The sequence below is a fragment of the Alternaria ventricosa genome (genome assembly GCF_023758065.1).
Source record: "Alternaria ventricosa strain BMP 2768 chromosome Unknown scaffold_10, whole genome shotgun sequence".
In the NCBI taxonomy this organism is placed as follows: domain Eukaryota; kingdom Fungi; phylum Ascomycota; class Dothideomycetes; order Pleosporales; family Pleosporaceae; genus Alternaria; species Alternaria ventricosa.
In genome coordinates, this window is record NW_026055690.1 from 1,102,304 (window position 1) to 1,121,785 (window position 19,482).

General features: G+C 54.9%; 6 protein-coding genes across 6 annotated transcripts; 1 reads left to right on the plus strand and 5 right to left on the minus strand.

The window, feature by feature from the left end:
* Positions 1-668: 668 nt before the first annotated feature.
* Positions 669-2,954, minus strand: J4E93_006449 (uncharacterized protein; the record flags this gene model as incomplete). Its single annotated transcript, XM_049344362.1, has 1 exon — positions 669-2,954. The coding sequence occupies one exon, from the start codon at positions 2,952-2,954 to the stop codon at positions 669-671; it is 2,286 nt and encodes a 761-aa protein (XP_049198797.1).
* Positions 2,955-4,152: 1,198 nt separating this feature from the next.
* J4E93_006450 (uncharacterized protein) lies at positions 4,153-5,686 on the minus strand (the record flags this gene model as incomplete). Its single annotated transcript, XM_049344363.1, has 2 exons — positions 4,153-5,477; positions 5,527-5,686. 2 exons carry the CDS (start codon positions 5,684-5,686, stop codon positions 4,153-4,155), a joined length of 1,485 nt encoding a protein of 494 aa, XP_049198798.1.
* Positions 5,687-6,192: 506 nt separating this feature from the next.
* Positions 6,193-6,735, plus strand: J4E93_006451 (uncharacterized protein; the record flags this gene model as incomplete). The annotated part of the gene is made up of 1 exon (XM_049344364.1): positions 6,193-6,735. One exon carries the CDS (start codon positions 6,193-6,195, stop codon positions 6,733-6,735), a length of 543 nt encoding a protein of 180 aa, XP_049198799.1.
* A 2,253-nt stretch (positions 6,736-8,988) lies between these two features.
* On the minus strand, positions 8,989-11,277 carry J4E93_006452 (uncharacterized protein; the record flags this gene model as incomplete). Its single annotated transcript, XM_049344365.1, has 1 exon — positions 8,989-11,277. One exon carries the CDS (start codon positions 11,275-11,277, stop codon positions 8,989-8,991), a length of 2,289 nt encoding a protein of 762 aa, XP_049198800.1.
* Positions 11,278-11,896: 619 nt separating this feature from the next.
* J4E93_006453 (uncharacterized protein) lies at positions 11,897-12,933 on the minus strand (the record flags this gene model as incomplete). The annotated part of the gene is made up of 2 exons (XM_049344366.1): positions 11,897-12,576; positions 12,627-12,933. The coding sequence occupies 2 exons, from the start codon at positions 12,931-12,933 to the stop codon at positions 11,897-11,899; spliced, it is 987 nt and encodes a 328-aa protein (XP_049198801.1).
* Positions 12,934-15,683: 2,750 nt separating this feature from the next.
* Positions 15,684-18,263, minus strand: J4E93_006454 (uncharacterized protein; the record flags this gene model as incomplete). Its single annotated transcript, XM_049344367.1, has 4 exons — positions 15,684-16,767; positions 16,821-16,942; positions 16,990-17,627; positions 17,681-18,263. 4 exons carry the CDS (start codon positions 18,261-18,263, stop codon positions 15,684-15,686), a joined length of 2,427 nt encoding a protein of 808 aa, XP_049198802.1.
* Between the last annotated feature and the right edge of the window lie 1,219 nt (positions 18,264-19,482).

The following is a 19,482-nucleotide window of genomic DNA, read 5'->3' on the forward strand; positions in this document are numbered from 1 at the left end:
GGGAGAGAGAGATAGTAGAAGGTGACGGGTGGGGGTTTTGTCAATAGTAGGGGAAGCGGTGGAAAAGCGCTCGCTGGACGCCAAGGCCTGGTGGGCGTGTGGACAAACGGAGCCCCAGCGAGTGAAAAGTAAGAGAAGCGAGACCCTGACGAACGAAGAGGAAAACGAGGTGTGCTTGGCCGGATGTGGCGTTTTGTATTAAGGCGCAAAGCGCATGGTGCGAGGTGCAAGGTGCGAGGTGCGAGGTATCGCAATTGGAATGCGGCGGTTGACCGTAATCTCATACTACCCTCAATGTTGGTTCCCGAGTCCCAGTGAGAATGCCCCATCATTTCGATCCGCGCTACCCCAAAGGTCACGGTCGCGGTCGATGTCGTACTGCCGTCAATCGAAGACATCCTAGCATGGCTACCTTACCCATCCATTCCTCACCACTCTACGGGTCAAGATCGCGATTAATGTTATACTGGCGGTACCCAAACCCATCCATCGTAACCCAATGCCCCAGCGCCTCCATCTCAGCCCACACCTTGGGATAATGCTGCTTGATCCAAGCCTCGACGCGAGTTTGCCTCTCAATATTAGCCGTGCAGTTGAACCAACTACCCAGACTAATCGATCGTTAGCAAAGTCCAAGTAAAATCGACGGGTACAATATGTGAGAGAAGTCAAACGTACATCTGCAAATCAGGAGTAAACCCATACTCCTCCTCCACAGATTCCACCAGCGCCAACGCCTCATCATGATTATGATTCCGCGCAACAGCACACATATACGCTGTCCAGATATTCTTGTCAATCTCGACGTCCTGGTCTTTCAAGCGCTTCCAGATGGACTTTGCGTGTTCGGAGCCAAAGTGCATGCCTTCGCTTGACCGGAACGCGATGGCGAGACTGTTGTATGTGGGACCTTCTTTGGAATCGCAGATCTCGCGCCAGAAGGAAAGGGCTTTGCGGTTCTCGCCGGTGGCGGCGTATGCAAGCATTAGCGAGTTGCGGAGTTTGGTGTCCATCTCTACGTTCAGGTCCAGTTTCAGTTGGTTGTGTGCGAGTTCGAGGGACTCGGCATCTTGGCAGCGGGCGAAGCCAGTGAAGGCTGCGACGTAGACGTCTCTTGTTGCTGTGTGAGTTGGGCTGACGTGGTTGCGCATGTGGAAAAAGACATGGCAGGCCATGTCGGAACGGTTCCTGGCGAAGAAGCCGTTCATGATTGGTATCCGGTCCTCTCGAGGTGTTTCGACGAACACGTTGCGCAAGATTTGGTAACCGTCCCAGGCATCTGCGGTGCTAGTCTCACCATCAAGAATGAACATGGAAAGCGCCTTTTGGATGATCGTTCGCTGTTCTGGTGAGTATTGATGTGCGTGTACCTGAAGGAGATCCATGGCGTCGTGGATCTCGCCCCTCCGAAGATGCAATAGCGTCAGTGCTGCGACAGTCTCCGGTGCGAAGCTGGCCTTACGCTCGTGCAGGTCGTCCACCATGGCCATTAACTCATCGAAATGATGCTGCTTGGACACACAGAGGGCTTGAATCAGTTCATTGACGACTGCGACACTGCGCTCATCTCCTGAGAAACTACCCTGCAGGTTGAAGTAAGCAGATCTGGCTCCATCGAGATCGCCAACGGAGATACGGTATTGCATCTGCATCGTATAGGTCGTCTCGTCAGGATGAATACCGAACTTCTCTCCCAGGACAATATAGCGCTCCGCCAGGTAGGGGTCTTGCTTAGACATGCAGTGCTCTACCAACGCGTTGATGGTCTCGGTGTCTGGGCGGATTACAGGGACTTTAGGATCCTTCTGCCGTGCCTCGTCATTTCTGCGGATCAGCACGTTGATCATCCGAGCGATCTCATCAGGGCCCTTGCCGATAGCAGCAGACCACAGAAAGATTGCATCCCACTCAGGTTTCGAAGGCATATCAACCTTGAGCATGTTCGCTACCACCTGCTGACCATAGCTAAGATCGCCTGCAGCGGCGCAGGCTTTCAGCAGAGCAGAACTGGTGCCGCCTGATGGCTGCGTAACCTGATGGCCCACTTTGGTGTGAACGGGTTGCGAGTACCAAGATTTGGCCTTTTCCAGGTCTCCACGCTCAGCGTAGAATGCTACGAGTTTATTTTGCGCGGGCCTGGTTAATGGAACCGAGGCGTCTGTGAAAGCATCCACTGTTTTCGACACCTCAGTCAGGTCGTTTTCCTGGATGACTCCTCCAAGCGCTGTGCTCCAGGTAGCGACTACGGCGCCACGTATCAAGGCATTCGCTGTCTTGTCGTATCTGAACGCACTAACCGCGATATCTCTTGCTTCAGTAGCCGCGCCGAAAGCGGATAGAACTTGGATACGCCTAGTGTCGATGTACATCTTAAAGGGGACCTTCAATTCCTTCGTCTTCTTCTCTCCAGCTTTTTCGGGCTCTTGTTCCTCGGATTTCGCCAGTTCGTCGACAACGAGCTGCCCAAAGACCATATGCGCTTTCCCTAGAATCTCCGGCCGCTTCGACGTGTCCAGTAGTTTCTCCAGGATGTTATCGAGATCTTGCCGATATAGCCATTGCTTCCCGTCTTCTCTTGGGTTCTCCAGGAGATAGGTGAGGGCCTCATGCGCGATCACCACATGCCAATCCTCAAACGTGCCTTTTCTTTGCGCAAAGAATTCCTTAATCGCATCCGCGACATCCTTCGGTGCCGGCGGTCTCAGATCATTCGCCCGCTTATACGACACCTCAGCCATTGTATTCAGACCCGGTGGCGCCTCCGCAGGCTTGAGCTTCCGTTTTTGCTTGAACAGCTCCCCGAAGAAAGTCCGCCGTTGCGTCTGGGGCAGTAATCGGGCGCCATGTTGGGTGATGACGCGGGGTCGGACGGCTCGGTAGCGGCATCCACGATATAGCAGAGGCTCGTTGGCGATGATGTTGCGGAAGACGAGGCGGGTCAAGTGCGAGGGCATGGCGGCGGCGACGTTCGCTAAGCGCAGGACAAAAGTGTGGTGACGTAGGTTTGGCGTGCAATTGGCGCACGGTGGAAGGGGTATCTAGGCGAAGAAGGCGTCCATGGGGCGGAGGAAGGCGCACAAACGGTATATACACGAAGGAGACGAGATGGAAGCGGGATCCAGTGGCGGCGACGGAGAGTGAGGGGAGCAATTGCGGGAGCTCCTGCCTGCTGTGAAATCCAATTGCGCTAAGAAAGTCAACTTCCGACCGCCGAGGCCGCATCTCGAAAAGTCACGACGGCAGCGACGACGACGCCAACACCACCACAGCCACCAACATGTCGATAACACGGTTACCACTGCGGCCACTGCCATCCATAAGCACGACATGCATGCGCTACTTCTCTACTGGGTCCCATAAGCAAGGTGCGCCCAATCCCTCTCCCATACACACTACCCCATCTTCCAACGGCCCTCCTCTCACACCTCCAACCCTCTAACCGCCCCCCAGGCCCCCAAGACGGCATCCTCGACATCCTCGCCAGCAGCACCGCCGCCGCCCGCCCACCTCCAAACACAAACACCACGCGCCCGCGCACCGGCCCCTCCCTCACAGGCATGGCCTCTTCCATGGGCCTCTCCGCCAACATGCCACGCGAAGTCCTCGAATCCGACCGCGCCGCCCAATACCAACGGCAAATCTACCGAAAATGGCAGCCAGGCGACGTCTACGCCCCCCACGACCTCTCCGGCACCGAGCAAAAGAAGTGGAAGTACGGGCGCAAGAAGCCGCAGCAAGACGCCTTTGATGTGCTGGGCATAAATCCGATTTTGGAGTATAAGAACTTTACCATGATGAGCGAGTATATGACGGAGATGGGGAGGGTTAAGCATAGCAAGGATACGGGGCTTAGGCCGAAGAATCAGAGGAAGGTTGCTAAGGCAATTCGGAGGGCGATTGGGTTGGGACTGATGCCGAGTGTGCATCGGCATCCGTTGGTGTTGAAGAAGAGTAGTCCATCGAGGTTTTTGTAGGAGGGGGGTTGTTTGATAGAGGGAAATCTGATGTGTATGTTTGACATTTCAAGACGAATGATGGGAATGTGGTATTCAAGAAGCTCATCTTCATCCGCAGTGGAAGAGATCAACCAGCTATACGAAACCATAAGATGCTAAACGGCCAGCGCGAAGAGCAATCCTCTCCCCACCCGAACTAATACCCCGTCTCATTTCTCCCCTGCTTCTCAATCCACATACTTATCATCTTCTGCTGCGCATGCACAATCTCCATCGCATAATCCTCATCATAAAGATCATACCACCCCGGACTCTCATGCGGCGGATCCCCCGCCCAAACCATCCCAAACTCATTCGCCTTCTGCGTCTCCGGTCTCCAGATCCCGCCATACGCCCACGGACTCGTCCCGATATACGCACCCCCATTCCTGAACTCATCCATAACAGCCCCGATAATCGTTGTGAAATAGGCGTCCTTGTGCGTCGTGCTCGCGTCACTCAGGTAGGGGTATTCCTTATCTTCATTCACCCAGTTATCGCGCGCCATGCCGAATTCCTCCAGGAAAACTGGTTTCCCAATGTCCATGGCCCATTGACTGCTGTTCTTCATGAAGTCACGTGCGAAGTCCTGGGCAGCGACTAGATTCGCGTCGCTGGCGTTGTACATGTCATACACGCCCCAGTTCTGGACCCAGCAGTGGGTTGTCGCGTAGTCGACGGTGGAGAAGTTGTGCACGCGCTTGAAGTAGTATTCGCCTTGCTTGCTTTCCAGCCCGACGCTGATGAGCTGCTTGGGGGCTAGCGACCGGATGTAGGCGGAGATGCGGTCGACCCAGGGGAAGAGCAGGTCGGCGGGGTTTGGCTCGAGGAAGATGTTGTAGGGGCCTGTGTAGCCGAGTTGGTCCGAGGGTTGGGGTTCGTTGGCGAGTTGCCAGGTCATTATTGTTGGGTCTTCGGTGTAGAGGCGGCCTGTGATGGTGTTGCGGCGACTCATGACGGTCTTGATGTGGTCTTTGTACCATTGCTCGGCCTGCGTGTTGTTGTAGATCAGGTTGGCGAAGGAAGTAAACTCGTCGTATGGCGCTGCGTTGACGCCTTCGACAGTGTAGTTTCCCCATCCCGTGCCAGGTCTCTCGCGCTGGGGTGGTGCAGTCTGGTTCCAGCTTGACGGGTACGGGATCGCGGTGTTGTTGTTTGCCCATGATACGTACTGGGCAAATCCACCGCTCCACTGCCACTCGTTGTTGAGCGTCATGGTGGCGCGCATGCCGCGTTTTGACATCTCAGCAAGACAGATATCGAGACCTTCAAAGACGTCCTCGTTGTACTGGCCAGGTGACTCCATGAGTGCTGGATTCATCCTGAAGGGCTGGGGCGTTGGAGCGCCCTCAGAGGCAGCCATGATGCGGAGGTGGTTTATGCCCTTTGCAGCCATTTGATCGAGCTCTGTAACCAGGCGCGAGTAGTTGCCGCCTGCCTTAGGACCTGCCGCAAGATTCATGCACGCCCAGTAGTTGATGCCTAAGAATGTTCAGCGTACGACTTCTAGGGGAGAAGAGAATATTCTTACCAGTAAGATAGTACAATCCATCGCCATTATACAATCTCAGCCCATCCACATAAACAAAGTCGCCGTCCGCAATCGCACTCCCATTATGGCTCCCACCCCCTCTCGGAAGCACAGAGCCCGCAGCCAACGAGGCGAACAACACCTGAGTCGCGACTTTCATCTCGACAACCCAAAGATAAGAATATGGCTTGAACAAGCCATTACCGCAGGCTCACATCAAAGCTTATATATCCATCCGCCCATCCCGAAGCCGCGGTCCGACTATGCATACTACGTCCTCAAGTGCCGGTTGACATCATATGCGGAGCAAGAACACCCCGACGATGCTACCTTCTCCATCGGAGTGGAGATCGTCGCTGTGCGATTGAGCGAGGTGTGGTAGTTCTTCCGGAAGCCATTGCACGATTATCGACACACGCGTATAGAATGGTCGTGACGAAACGGTTCGGAGTGTGGATCTCCGTTGTAGCGTTGGAGTAGTGTGCTGATGGATGTGGGTCGCTGGCGTTGGAGGCAGTTGCCAAGCCCCGAGGTGCCGACGTCTGTTAAAAATCCGTGCGCAAGCTATTGACCTCGATACCTTTGGCGCTGGCGCCGTGGTCCCACGTGTAATTCCACTCCGGCTGCCACGACGAATACTTCAACTCTCACGACCAAGCCTCCACCATGGACGACGACGAAAACGACGAGATCGCAGCGGCCATGGGCTTCGCCTCCTTCGGCGGAACAAAGAAACGCAAATTCGACCACACCGCCTCGCCAAAAGCTGGTCCTGATGCGAGCGGCGCCAACTCCACCAAACTGGGTGTCAGATCGAAGAAAGTTACCAACGAAGACGAGATCAACCTCGACGCCGCTGTTTCCGACGCTGTATCCGACTTCACAAACCCCACGCCACAACCCCACAACAACGCGCCGGCTAAAGCAACGAAGAGCCAACCCGCCGACTCCGGTCTGGCTGCTTTTCTAGCTCGCGGCCAGAACCTACCCGAGAAACCGGCTGCCACCGAGAGCAGCACTCCAAACCTTGCGATGTCTGGCGACCCGCCCGCGGCAGAGATGGTATCATTCGGCGGTCCACCAATCTCCAAGGCTGAGTTGAATGCGCTGCGTCACGGCGTGAGAATGGAGAATGGAGATACGGCATACTTTCTACCGAGCTTCGTTGAGGATCCCTGGGCGAAGCTGGGGAGGGGTGGGAGTGGATGAGTGGGTCTATCATGGACTGTATGAACAGCGCTGTGGAATGGATATGGGAGAAAACGGGTTACGGTCACCATACAGTCTTCCTCACACGCCTTCCGGTATACCGCAATACCCCACATACATGCGCAAACAGCACGAACATCCCTCTCGTAATTAGCGATGCAAATGTAGCATTTCCTTATTCAACAAGAATACAGAAAATGCTACTCTTGCATCGCTAATTAAGAGAAGAGTACAGCGCAATATCTGCCTAGATCCCCAACCAGCAAGAACATCCTTCTCGTAATTAGCGATTCGGTGCTGGCATTTTTGGTATTCCTGTCGAATACATGAAATGCCACTTCCGAATCGCTGTTTAAGAGAAGAGCACAGCGCAATATCTACGTAGATCCCCAACCAGCAACAACATCCTTCTCGCAATTGGCGATGTAAACCCTCATTGTAGGTATTCAACAGGATACCTACAATGCGCGTTTACATCGCCAATTGAGAGAAGGATGAGGAACAGGTGTGGACTTCATTGGCAGTCAGGTAGTCATCAGCGCCGTGTCATCCTCTTCCTCTTGGACGCTGTCTGTTATAGCATAAGAGCGAGCGCTCAAGAGGAGGATGGGAAGGTGGTGATGATTGCCTGCCTGCCGTGTTGGGTGTTTGGTGTTGGACTGCAGGGGAGGGAATGGGGACTTGGAAGGCTGGTGGTCTTTTAAGTGGTGATGCAGAAATCTGGGAAATCAAATTTCTGCATCACCACTTAAAAGACTGTTTTATGTCATTTCCATGAGCAGTCCATCAACACGGCAACGTATTCGTGATCTTTGGTCATTGTGGAGGGCTGAGACGGATTTGAGAGTATGGTAGAGATTGAAAACAATACCAATTTAAGTTCTTGACTTTAGTCCCCGAAACGCCTCCGCACCTGGAGCGGCCGATAGTATCGTGAGTCGTGGTGCAGCCTCGCTCTCGCGTGGCTTGCGTCCAGAACGCGTCCACACGTGCTTTCCAGGGGTCGCGCCAATCACCCGCTGCGCTACTGGCTCATTCTCATCGACCTCATCGTGCGCAATGTCCTCTTCCACACGATGGCGTTTTAAACCTGTTTATAGTCTGATCTTCGCGACTGGCTAATCAATAACGTTTTGAGAGGCCAACCCGATGCGTGTGCTTGTGGCTTTTCGGAACGCCTGCGTAAGGCTATCGTGAGGTACGCGGGCAGCCACTTCGGCTCCAATCTTACAGCATAATCGCAATGTTGTGAGCACTTGCTCGCTAGCTAAAACGATAGGTATATAGCTATGTGGCTCACAGCTCTTATTGGGTCACTCGTCTCACTCTTTACGAGCACCTCACCAACAGTCATTCCCTCGCTCGTCGTCAATCTATCGCTCCTTCTAGTACAGCATAATTCTTAATCTCTCATTACACTCATCATGCGCTGGTCGATTCTCCTCTCTCTCTCAGCAGCGGTAACGCTTGCCGCTGGCTGTGCCATCAACCGCCCAGCAACTACCGCACCTCCCACGACACTAGCTACATCCACGTCCACAACGACAATGACACCCACATCCACAACGACAACGACATCCACATCCGCAACATCCGTCTGCACCCCCGCCGCACCAACCGTATCCTGCATCGCCTACCCTGGATGCCCCAAATTCACCACATCACTGTCCGACGCTTGCCCATCCAAAATCGACCAGTGCAAAGACAACTACTTCCTTCGCTGCAGATACCAGCCCGCCGCCGGCTCTCAACCTATCATTTCCTTCACTGACGTCACGGACGCGGACGTATGCCGTCAAGAGTGTGATAAGAGGGACTCCTGCTCTGCGATTTCGTTCGATAAGGCGGCGAAGAGCTGTGCGTTGTGGAAGTATGTCAATGGAACCATCCAGAAAGACGGGGGCATGACTCTTCTCAGGATTTGCAAGGATACCTGCGCTGGGCAGCCGGTCAAGAGGGGCGAGGATGAGAAGGGTGACAAGTCTGTAAAAATCGCGAAGTGGACGCAGGGTAAGCATAGGGGATCTAAGGATAAGGAATCTAAGGATAAGGGATCCAAGAATACTTAAAGGTATATCATCGATACACAATCCTAGTAGTTCCAAAGAAATCAACCTTCTATATCCCCCCATCCCATCTCCATCCCATCTCATCCCATACCCATCCCATTCCCATCCACCCTCTCCCTCCTCCCATCCCATCCTATCTCATCCCCCATTTCACCCTCCTCCTCCCCCTTCCCATACCCTCACCCTACGAAAAAGCAACCCACGCCCCAAACCCCCACGCCTCAACACTCAGCACAAACCCCGCAATCGCCATCCCACACCCGACTCTCTGGCTAAACTCCTTCCGTGTCAATTTCCCTTCCCCGGCACCGACTAGAATCCATGCTGCGGCTGCGAGAAGGCTGATGAGCAGGAGGATGCCCATGACGAGGAGAACGCGGGGGCGGGAGAGCGTGTATGTGAGGTGGAGCGTTGGGGGTTGTGGATTGCGTCGGGCCCAGGATATCCACGTGTAGTTCTTCCGTCCGGATTGGGGGGTTTTGTATAAAGCCAGTAAGTCGTCTGAGGAAGGTGTTGCAGGATGTCTGTTCTGAGTCGAACGAAGTGCAGGATGCACATCGCGATCCTCGTTGGCTTTTTCGCTGCCGTGATCCCATGTACTCCTTCTTTCAACACATATCCCACTCAGCGTCCTCGCGCTAAACGTCCTCCGTAACCAATTCCCCGCCAACTCGCGATTCGCAGCCCTCAGCGCCAAAGCGAAAGCCTCGTCGTCGAAGTCGGCGGAGCGCTCTTTCTTCATCATTCTAGAGCTGTGGCTGTGATCCATTCTCTTTTCGCTGTTGCAGTTGCTGATGCTGCTCTTGGTATAGCTGTGTTTCGGCGTCCAAGACGAGGGGAACGTTGGAATGACGACTCTGGCCACCTTCTCTTCCCTGCCCGATAACCCAGCCTGCTCTTCATCCGCATTACCGCACGTACACGCACACCTCCCCCGCCCCATACCCCACGTCCACCTCCTCAACCCAACCAGAACAACAACACCACCCTCCTCCATACTCACCCCTCCCCTCTCACCTCCACCTCCCCGTCCCCTCTCCTCAGCACTACCCCTCACAACCCCCTGCGCACTCTCATTCCTCTCCCTCCGACTCCTCATATCCCTCATATCAACTTCATCCCCATTTCCATTCCCCGTCATAAGCCCCAGAACCTCTTTCCCTTTCCGATCATCATACGGGCTCTTCGGCTCATCTCCAAACGGAAACGCAGCCGTGCAGCACGAGTTCAACCTCGTATAATCCTCCGTCGTGCGGTTCGAAAGCGAGAAGTTGAGGGCTGAGAGATGGGAATCCAGTATAGTACTAGCCTGTTTTTGCGGGATATAGCTAGGCTTCGGGATGAGGAGGTCATGACCTGTGTTGGTGGTTGCGGTGTTGGGGACGGAGGAGAAGGGGTTGGGTGATTTGAGGGCTGGGGAGTAGATTTGTGCGGTGCGGTGGCGGCTGGCTCTGTCGTCTTGGTCTTCTCCTGTTGACAAGGGGGAGAGGGTGACGTGTCGGTTGGCGGAGAAGGAGGTGGATTTGGGCCAGGAGGTTGAGGAGGCGGAGTGCAGATATGTGCGGCCTGCTGCGTTTGTCATGTCGCCGCTGACTCTCGGGTCTATACTCCGCGGGTCTGAACTCAGAGCTTCGAGAGCGCGCATGGTCATGACGTGGGCGTTGATGATGGAGTCGGCGAGGACGCTGTCGGAGGTGCTGTTTGACGACGCGGTTCTTCTGTGTTCTCTTCGAAACGTCGGACTTTGCGGTAGAGCGGTAAGTGTATCCTCTAGAGGTCCTGATGTAGAGAACGGTGCTGAATTGACCGATGCCATGAGCGGAGAGTTGGGCAAGGACATGTTGCTGCGTAACGACAGTCTCGGCGAATCGATACTGGATCTGATGGACCTGTTGTCCACCAGGCGCACATTGTCCTTGTTCAGACGTGTCAGAGACATCTTCCGTGCGTGATTGGTTCCTCGACCAGAAGCTCGCTCATCGCCGGTTCCGCTATCATCAGTTCCGGAACCCGAGACATCTGCAAGATCTGCGAGTCTGGGCAGCGAGGTGATGGTGCTGCGTTGTCTATTCCTTCCGCGCTGCGCATTCTCAATGTCGCCGTGGATGTCGTACGGAACGTCTCTCAGACCCGGCCCTTCGCTTGTAATCGGACTCTGTATCGTCTTGCTCATCCTGTCCTCCCATTCCGATTCCGAAGAGAAATCGTCGAAGAAGTCGGCACGGTGACCTAGCGCTTTCTGCATCGTTTCGCTGACGTCGGGATAGACTGATATTCGTCTCCTTTGTAAAGCTTCGACGACGCGCGGATATGCTGCCAAGGTAGGGGACAGTCTTTCGAAGGGGTGTTCGAGAAAGATGGGATGAGCCTTATCTGATTCAGCGGTAGAAGAAACAGGGTGCTGGTTCAAGGGCGAAAACTTCGGTGCAACAGACCTCTCGATCGATGGTGTCCGGGTGCGCGCGGTCTCCATTGTCATATCTCTCAACACCTCGATTCATCACCGAGGTTAATCTCCGCGCGTCATCAGGACATCCCGTTCACCTCTTAATAGTACCGACACGATAATCCCTGAAACACATATGGTGCGAATACGGGAAATATAGACAAGGACAAAGGCGAAGCAAGGCATATTGACGCGGGGGGTGGTGGCGACTACCGGAGGATTGTCTAGCAAACAAAGGCGGTATGCACCTGGTACTGCATGTCTACATCCGGCGCCTTACCAGGTCCATGACCGCGGTAGCGAGCGCAAGGCTTTTGTCATCTTGGCCGGCTTTTGGTTGGGCGGGAAGAGTGGACTGCGGATGCAACCGCATTCCGATGGGCCCTGGCTTGCACAGACCACATGGCCGCCCAAAACCGGTACTTTGGACGTAGGGAAGATGGGTATGTGAGAACAGTATCTATTGGCGAGTGGGACGAAGGGTGGAGTTCGCCCAGAAAGCCCCTTGCTCTATATCTAAGCGCGGAGGCGAAAACTAACAACGCCATATGCAATGCCACCAAATCGTTCGGGATCAACATGAGATGGACATGGAGTATGAAAGAAAAGCGAATCCGAAAAAATTAGGAGGACTTTGGCGAAGCCCTTACTCGCCGTCGCGGTCGAACATCTTCGTCATCGCCTTTTGCGCAAGCTCTACACCGGCAAAGGTGGCTGCGTTGGCAGGTACTGCTCGTGCCATGGCTGGGCCAATACCAGGGAAGAAAGCCTTGAGACCACCGCTCGCGTGGATGCCCTTGATGGTTCCGCTGATTGTTGGTCGGCCTTCGGCACTTTGCAACCGCGACTTGATGGTGTCGACTGGGAAGACGGGTATCCACATGGCGATACCGGCAGCACCACCAGCAACCATGACGGCGCCCATACTCAGCGACCCCGGCTGACCGGTGACAGGGTCTTTTGGCGTGAGGCTGCGCTTGACAGTCTCGTATGTCGCAAAGTAGAGCGCTGATCCAGGACCGTCACGCGCCAGTGTCATGGCAGAGCCGCGGTACACTGACTTGATGCCGCCCTCCTTGTATAGCTGCTTGACCACATCCATGCCACCAGCGTATTTTGGCTTCTCGCCAGGCGCCAGGTTCTTTTGTCCCTGAATCTGCAGCAGCACCTTTACGCGCTCGAAGGGCGCAGTGATGATGGTCATGGGGATGGCGCTGAAGAAACCGGCGGCGGAGACTTGTGCGACGCTGAACTGGTTGTTCTCGACCTTGGACACGCTGGAAACGAGTTGCTTGCCGAGATCATAGCCCCAGAAGGACACCGCGACTGTCAATTGTCAGCCTTGGTTATTCATATACTGGTCCTCCTGTACTCACACATGGGTGTTACACCAACAAGCGGCGCAGAAACACCTGCATACAGCCCCCTAGCCAGCCCTTCCTTTGCGATGGTTTTCCGCACAACGTCCATGGCCCCGCTGTAGACGCCCTTCTCTGCCGTCTGCATGCGCACCTTGACCAGATCAAAGGGATGGCCGACCACGACAGCAAACACTCCACCCACACCTCCCGCTAACAGCGCCCGCAGCGACTGCAGCGAAGACTTGGACGCTGCCTTGACATCTTCTTTCAGCTCAGCCGTGTTGGGCAGCTTCTCAATGACCGAATCCGCCGTGTTTGACATGGTGGGAGCTGTAGTGGGGTCGCGTGGGATGGACAGGCGCGCGTAGGTTTCGGATAGAGGCAGCAGAAGCAGATACAAGGACTAAAGAAGCCGTCTGGAGAAAAAGCACACCTACGCGACTGCACCTACAATGCGATGAAGAGAGAAAATGCGTGGCTGAGGTGGGCGAAGGCGGATTTGGGTTTCGCATGTGCAAGCTCCAGTGCTCCGGAGAGCTGGTGCTGGGCCTACGTCGGTCCAGCGTTCGGCTGTCCATATGCCGAGGCTGATCGGCGCCGAACAACCGCGCACCTCGTGTGAAAGCCATTGACTGAAGAACGTCATGTGAGGGGTGTTAAGTGCCAAGTTTAGCATGAAGATGGTGTTTGGTTCGCACGGAGAAGGAAGCGAATGGGTTGAGCCTTGTAATTGTGGAAGGAGTGATGTGGCTTCACATACAGGAAGCTTGATCCTCCGGTCGAACGGCGCGAGACATACACCATCGCAGCCAGTGGACGCGCGATGCTGGCATCGTCTGGCACGCATCTTGCTATTCCCGTTGCATTCAGAGACATCTACGCGTAGTATCAGTATCGCTATACCAAACTTCCACTTTCCAGTCTTCGCTCAGCATGTCTAGTCGGTTCTCGTATCACACTCGCGCCTGACATCAAAGCGCGAGAGAAAACACCTAACAATCACAAACTTCATCACCCGCCCGACAGTCAAGCGCACGAGATCTTTCTTCTTAGCAAACACCTCTCATCTATATCTAGTCTACTACCCCACTTGCAATTCTCTTCCATCCACATCAACTTTCATCAACACACATTCCTGGGGTGTGCATCACACCAGCGCTATAACCTGGACCGTGGGTCTCCCAAAGGGTTTACACGGTAGGAAGGGTTCGTAGTGGGAGGCTCTTGAAAGGGTTGGTTGGCAAAGCGGTGGGGCTGTTCAACACCGGGGGTGAGGTATCCATGGATGGCTTGTTTCCCTTTCCCCTTTCCACCTTTCCATCTGTTCCACGGAACATTCGGGACGGAGAGCTGACATGACACAAGTGTGTATGGGGACTATCCAAAGAGGAGTCATTGCATACGAGGTCATATGTCGAAGAGGAGAGACCCAGGCAAGAGACCAGAGAGACACAGATGGGGTGTGTGCCAGCGTTGTGTCAAACCCGTAAGAAGTTGAAACGGGTGTACACCATAGGAAAGATATTAAAGGGACGCTCTTGATCGGGTTGGTTGGCAGAGAGGTGGGGCTGCCGACATGAGTGCGAGGTATGTTCCCTTTTCCCCTACCTTTTCCCTTGTCCTCTCTTCGCCCGAGACATAGGATGGTGTGCTAACACCACGAAGCTTCCCAGAGAGGAACTCCGCAGTCCGTGGAGATTCCCAGAGAGGAACCACACCGAACGCGATAGCCTCCAAAGAACGGCCATCACGAATGCCATTCTCCAAAGAGAGAATTGTTTTACCTGGGCGCCCAGGTCGACGGGGTCTGTACCAGACCAGTGATCTCGAGAGGGGCCTCGACTCAGTCCGCTTGTTCAAAACACACTAGGGCGCAGTATCGTGTGGTCAAGAGCTCTGCGCACCTATCCATGGTGGTTTCCAACGCCACTCATGGGTAGGATGCGTCAGAACAAGAAGACTGAGATAAGGCTCTAGCTTGAGGTTGGGGCTTCTTAACGGGAGCGGTTGGGGGAGCGGCGGGACCCTCGACATATGTATGTCTTTTCGTTGGCTTTGACTCGGCTTGGCTGGGGGGCTGAAGAAGAGATAGTGTCATCGATGTGATCTGGATCTAGTCGCGTAGGCTAAGATGCGCATGCACCCAGAAAGCAAGATAAACCCAGTCGGAAGTTTCTTTCGACCTTTCACTACCCCAACGTCCCAGCGCCTTTACGCCACCACCTTCACTGTACATACACCAGGCACCAGCGCCTTCATTGTGCATACACCATACACTAGGCAACAGCCCCCTCGCCCCCTCCCCTCCTCTCCCCTCTCCTATATATTCCTCCTCCCCCAACCACTCCCTCTCCTCCCCTCTTCAAACTGGCGTCTGCAACAGACCAGTCCCTCGAGACGGAACTCCCCACGCGTTCGATCCAACAGATTATCACGTGTCACCAGGAAAGTTTACGACCGGCGTAGCTTTCCAACGGTGATACAGATCGTCTGTCTGACGAGCGTGTGAGAGTCTGATGTCGAGGGGGGGCTTCCTAACGGGAGCGGTTGGGGGAGTGGTGGGACCCACAACATTTGTACAAGTCTTTTCGTTGGCTGCTATACTCTTTTCCCTCCTCTTCTCTACGACAAATCTGGGGTCTGCAACAGACCAGTCCCTCGGACGGACTCTCGAGAGGCGCTTCGTGGACAGGGCTATCACGTGCCATTTGTTATAACGTAGTCGGGCAACCGGTGTAGTTAGCGAATGGTGCAGATGGTCTTGCAACGGGGCGAGGACGGGAGTTCTGAATTCGAGGGGGGGCTTCCTTGATGGGGGCGGTTGGGGGAGTGGTGGGATCCCCAACACGTGTGTGGATATATGGGTTCTTTTCGTTGGCTTCCTTGGCTTGGCTGGGGGGTTGAAGAAGAGTGAAGGAAGATCGCAATTGAAGAAGTAGATCATTATCCATAGGTCATTATTACTATCCCAATCAGCCATGTATCTCTGCCCTATCCCATCATTATACAACCAAATGTTTACTCGAATACTTGATCAGGGGAATCATAAAAACTGGAAACACCACATCCACCTCAATCCCTATTAATAACCCTCAAACTCCTCCTCGGATTCAACAACACACCCCTCGCCCCCCAAAAGCTCGGCTCCTGCCCATCCAACAACCCATCCACAACACTCCCCTCACTATTCCTCCTACCCCAGCGATCCCCCTCTCCAGGCCCGCCATACGCCGTCGTAGGCATAGGATCCACACTCCCCCTCCTCGTAATATCAAAGCTGCCCGCCGCAACACCCCCATGGCTACTCCCACCGAGCGTACCCGGCGGCCGCTCACTACTGTTCTTACCGGAGCTACTAGTAAAAGTACCCTGTTTCTCCGCATTCGCACGTGTTTGTACGGCCGCAGCGTGCGACTTCCAGATCTGGACTTGGCGGCGGTAGATCCAGGCGCAGAAGGCGAAGTAGGCGGCGATGATGAAGAAGACGCCTGCGATTACGCCGGCGACGATGGCGGCGATGTTGGGGCCGCTGTCGCCTGAGGAACTACCCTGTGGGTTCCCGTTGATGACATTCGTAATGGTTGCGCCATCGGGACCAGTCATGGTGTAGGTTTGGGGTTTACCGGTTGCGAGGGGGCCTTGGGTGGGTGTTTGGACGGGGGCGGTGAGGGTGGCGCCGCCGGTTGCTGCGCCGCCGATTACGCTTTGGACGGCTTCGGGGACGGCGTAGCCGTACGAGCCTTCGATGCCGGCTTCGACGCCGAAACCGCGTTGGTTGATTTGTTGGGCGAGGGGGTTGCCGGTGCTTCCCTTGTCTTTGGCGTTATAGCCTTGGAGTGCGTTTTTGCCTGTTACGGCGGTGAACTGGTCGCTCCAGCCTAGGCTGCTCATGTTGAAGACGTAGATGCCGGGCGCGTCGCAGCCGAGGTCGGTGTTGTAACCTCCTAGGACGATCATCTGGTGGTCCCAGACTTGGCATAGATGGCCGGCACGTGGGGGAGGTATGCTGGCTTTGTCGGTGCCTTGTTCGACCTCGATCCAGGAGAATGATGGAACGGAAAGGATCCACATGTCGTCGCGCTGCGTTTGGGTGTCAAGCTTGCCAGGGTCATTGAGATCTTGACCGGCGAACATGTAGATGTTGTACGATGAGCCGCTGGACATTATTAGTAAGGATTGTGAGTGATAATGAAAGTAGGGTGTTCTCACTCTGCAGCAGCTCCTACGACTGTACATGGGTTGACTCGGTACTTCGGCGTCTTGCCAGAAGTACTCTGCTTGTACCATGTCGATGTCGCAATGTCGTAAACGTCGATAGTGTTCATCTGGGTCTACGTTCTGTTAGCAGTCGCTCCCACATCCTTCATATCAAACTTACGAAAGTAGCATTGTCACCCCCAGTCAATCCAATCAAAAGACCCTCTTTTCCAAAGCCAGGAACATAGACGAGCGAACTATCCGCGCGTTCAGGGAAAGACGCGGTGTTCTGTAGTCCACCATACGTGATGTTGCGCCAGACACCGTCCGAACCAGCGGTCTTGCCATCTCCCAGCGACTCCACAGCATTGTTGCTCTGGCCCGGGAACGTGAACTCCAGCAAGCTCTTCAGATACAGTCGCGGGGTCTGAATGCTCCAGCCTTCCGTCGTGAGGAAGTCCAGATGACCAGCAAAGTAGAATCCCCTGCCCAGCGTAGGAACAGTAAGACCCGCACCTTCAGCGACGCGTTGTACAGACTGCCCAGCATCCTCTGCCTCTTCTCCTCCAGCCGAGGTTTTCGGGTCGGCGTGTTCGATCCACTGCTTGCCTCCAATGTTGTATTCCCAGACTGAGTTATTGGAAGGGTCGGCCTGTGGGCTATCGGAGAACTGGCCACCGTACAGCCAAAGCGAGTCATGCGATGCCCAGAGCTGACCGAGCGAAACAGCTGGTGGGCCTGTGGGCTTGGGGAGACCGGTCAGAGCGGGAGAGGCGACTTGCCAGGATTCGGTAAGATCGAGGGTGAGGAAGTCGTTGTCTATGTAATGTTAGCATTGAATGCGCAGGATTGAGCTGCCTCTTGTAACGTACTCCATGTATCCTCTTTCTGTTGGCCGTCGGTGGTCCTGCGGAATCCGTACATGTACAGTGTTCCATTGACGATGGCGCTTTGTCCGCTCCACCGTCTACACGCATCGGTCGGACTATCTTCTCGCCTGACGAGCATCGAGCGTTCGGCATTGGCCTGGATCAAGTTCGCTGGGATAGCGCCACCCCGTACGCCGACGTGTTTGAGGGGATTGAGCTGAATGATCGGTAGCATCAATGCCAGGAGGACACTGAGAAGGCCGAATCGATACAGCTTCGTCGGTATGAAGGATTGCGATGTGGTGGTCATACGCGACACGTTCTCGTTCGCCTCGTCCTCGTCGCATACCGATTCCCAATCGTCTTCATCGTCAGCCAGCCTCTCTCCCTCCGCGCTGAAGATATCGTTCCGGCTCCTAAACCTCAGCATCTTCGCGGGTCTTAATCTCTTCAAACTCTCTCCATGTGTCGGCACCGGGCTCCTCTCCTCCATCATCTTATTCTCATCCACCAGTCCCACCTCCGTGAATATCGACATGCGGCGACCCTCGGGCCTAGTCGCAGGTTGTGGTCGGACTTGCTCCATTGCTTATTATCGCTACCAAACACGTGCGCCCAGGTGGTCGCGTGCACGTCGTGGGGTAAAAGAAGGGCCGTCAAACGTAAACGAGTCGTGTTCGCAAAGGGTTCCTCGGGACTCGTCAGGTGAAAGGAAGCCAGCGGGTAAATGGTCAAAATGACGTCGCAGTTCAGGAACAAGGTCGGCACCCTTGACCCGGTTCTATTCGACGAGCGACGAGGGAGAGACGGGTTAACAGCCGGATACTATATGTGCCGGTACGCAGGATGCACGTTCGAGGGTGAGCGGGTGGCAAGGGCCCTGGTGAGGAGGCGTAGGCTGCGGAGGACGCTGATTTGCGTGTTGTCCAAACAGCCGGAATGACAATCAGCTAGGTGGAGCGAATGGATGTCACTGCAGAAGCGAGCGGGCGATGCGGATGGGGATGCAAAACGAGGGACGCGCAACCGAGAGTAACGCAACGGCTAGAACAACAGCAATAACAGACACAGCGGCGATGGAGTGAAGGATTACACTGGGTACAGTAAGATAGAAGGGGGGGAAATACGGGCACCCAAATGTGGAGTGCAGCAGTAACAACCCTAATCCTCCATCCGCCTCCGCCAGCAGCCAGCCGACCCTACCTCGGAGCGCTGAAAGCGAGGCCATCCTTGGACTCCTCCTCGTTTCGTCGCCTCGCCTTCGCGCCAAAGCCGTTGACTGGCCGCGGATAGACAAGCCAACGTCATCGAGGGTGCCGGTTACGGGAATGATCAGAAATCGCGCCATTGGACCTCGCAACGTTGCAAGCCCCCGGCCGCCTTTGGTCGTGGCAGGGACCACCTGACATAAGCCAAGACAGGTGGGTACTCGAGCAGGGAAGTGCCCTTCTGCGTTTGTCAGCCTGCACGAGGCTGGAGGCGTCACCATGTACGCTTGTGTTGTGATGTGTTCAAGAGGTTTTGTGTTTGCATCGCGAAGTGCTATTATTTTCTTGAATATCTTCGTGGTGGCCAGACATCCATCGCGACTTCACCACCACGGACGAAGTTTGCCCCGCGCCCACCGCCAACCCAACCCAATAGATCACACCACCCACTCACATCCGCAGACCGCGTCTATCCCAGCACACTCAGACACATTCCATCGTACTCGGACCCTCTAAGCTCTCTAACACCTCTAGTCTCTTTACCATACGCCGTATAGGTCCCGGAGATTTCAATAGCTCGTGCAGCATGCGTTAGCC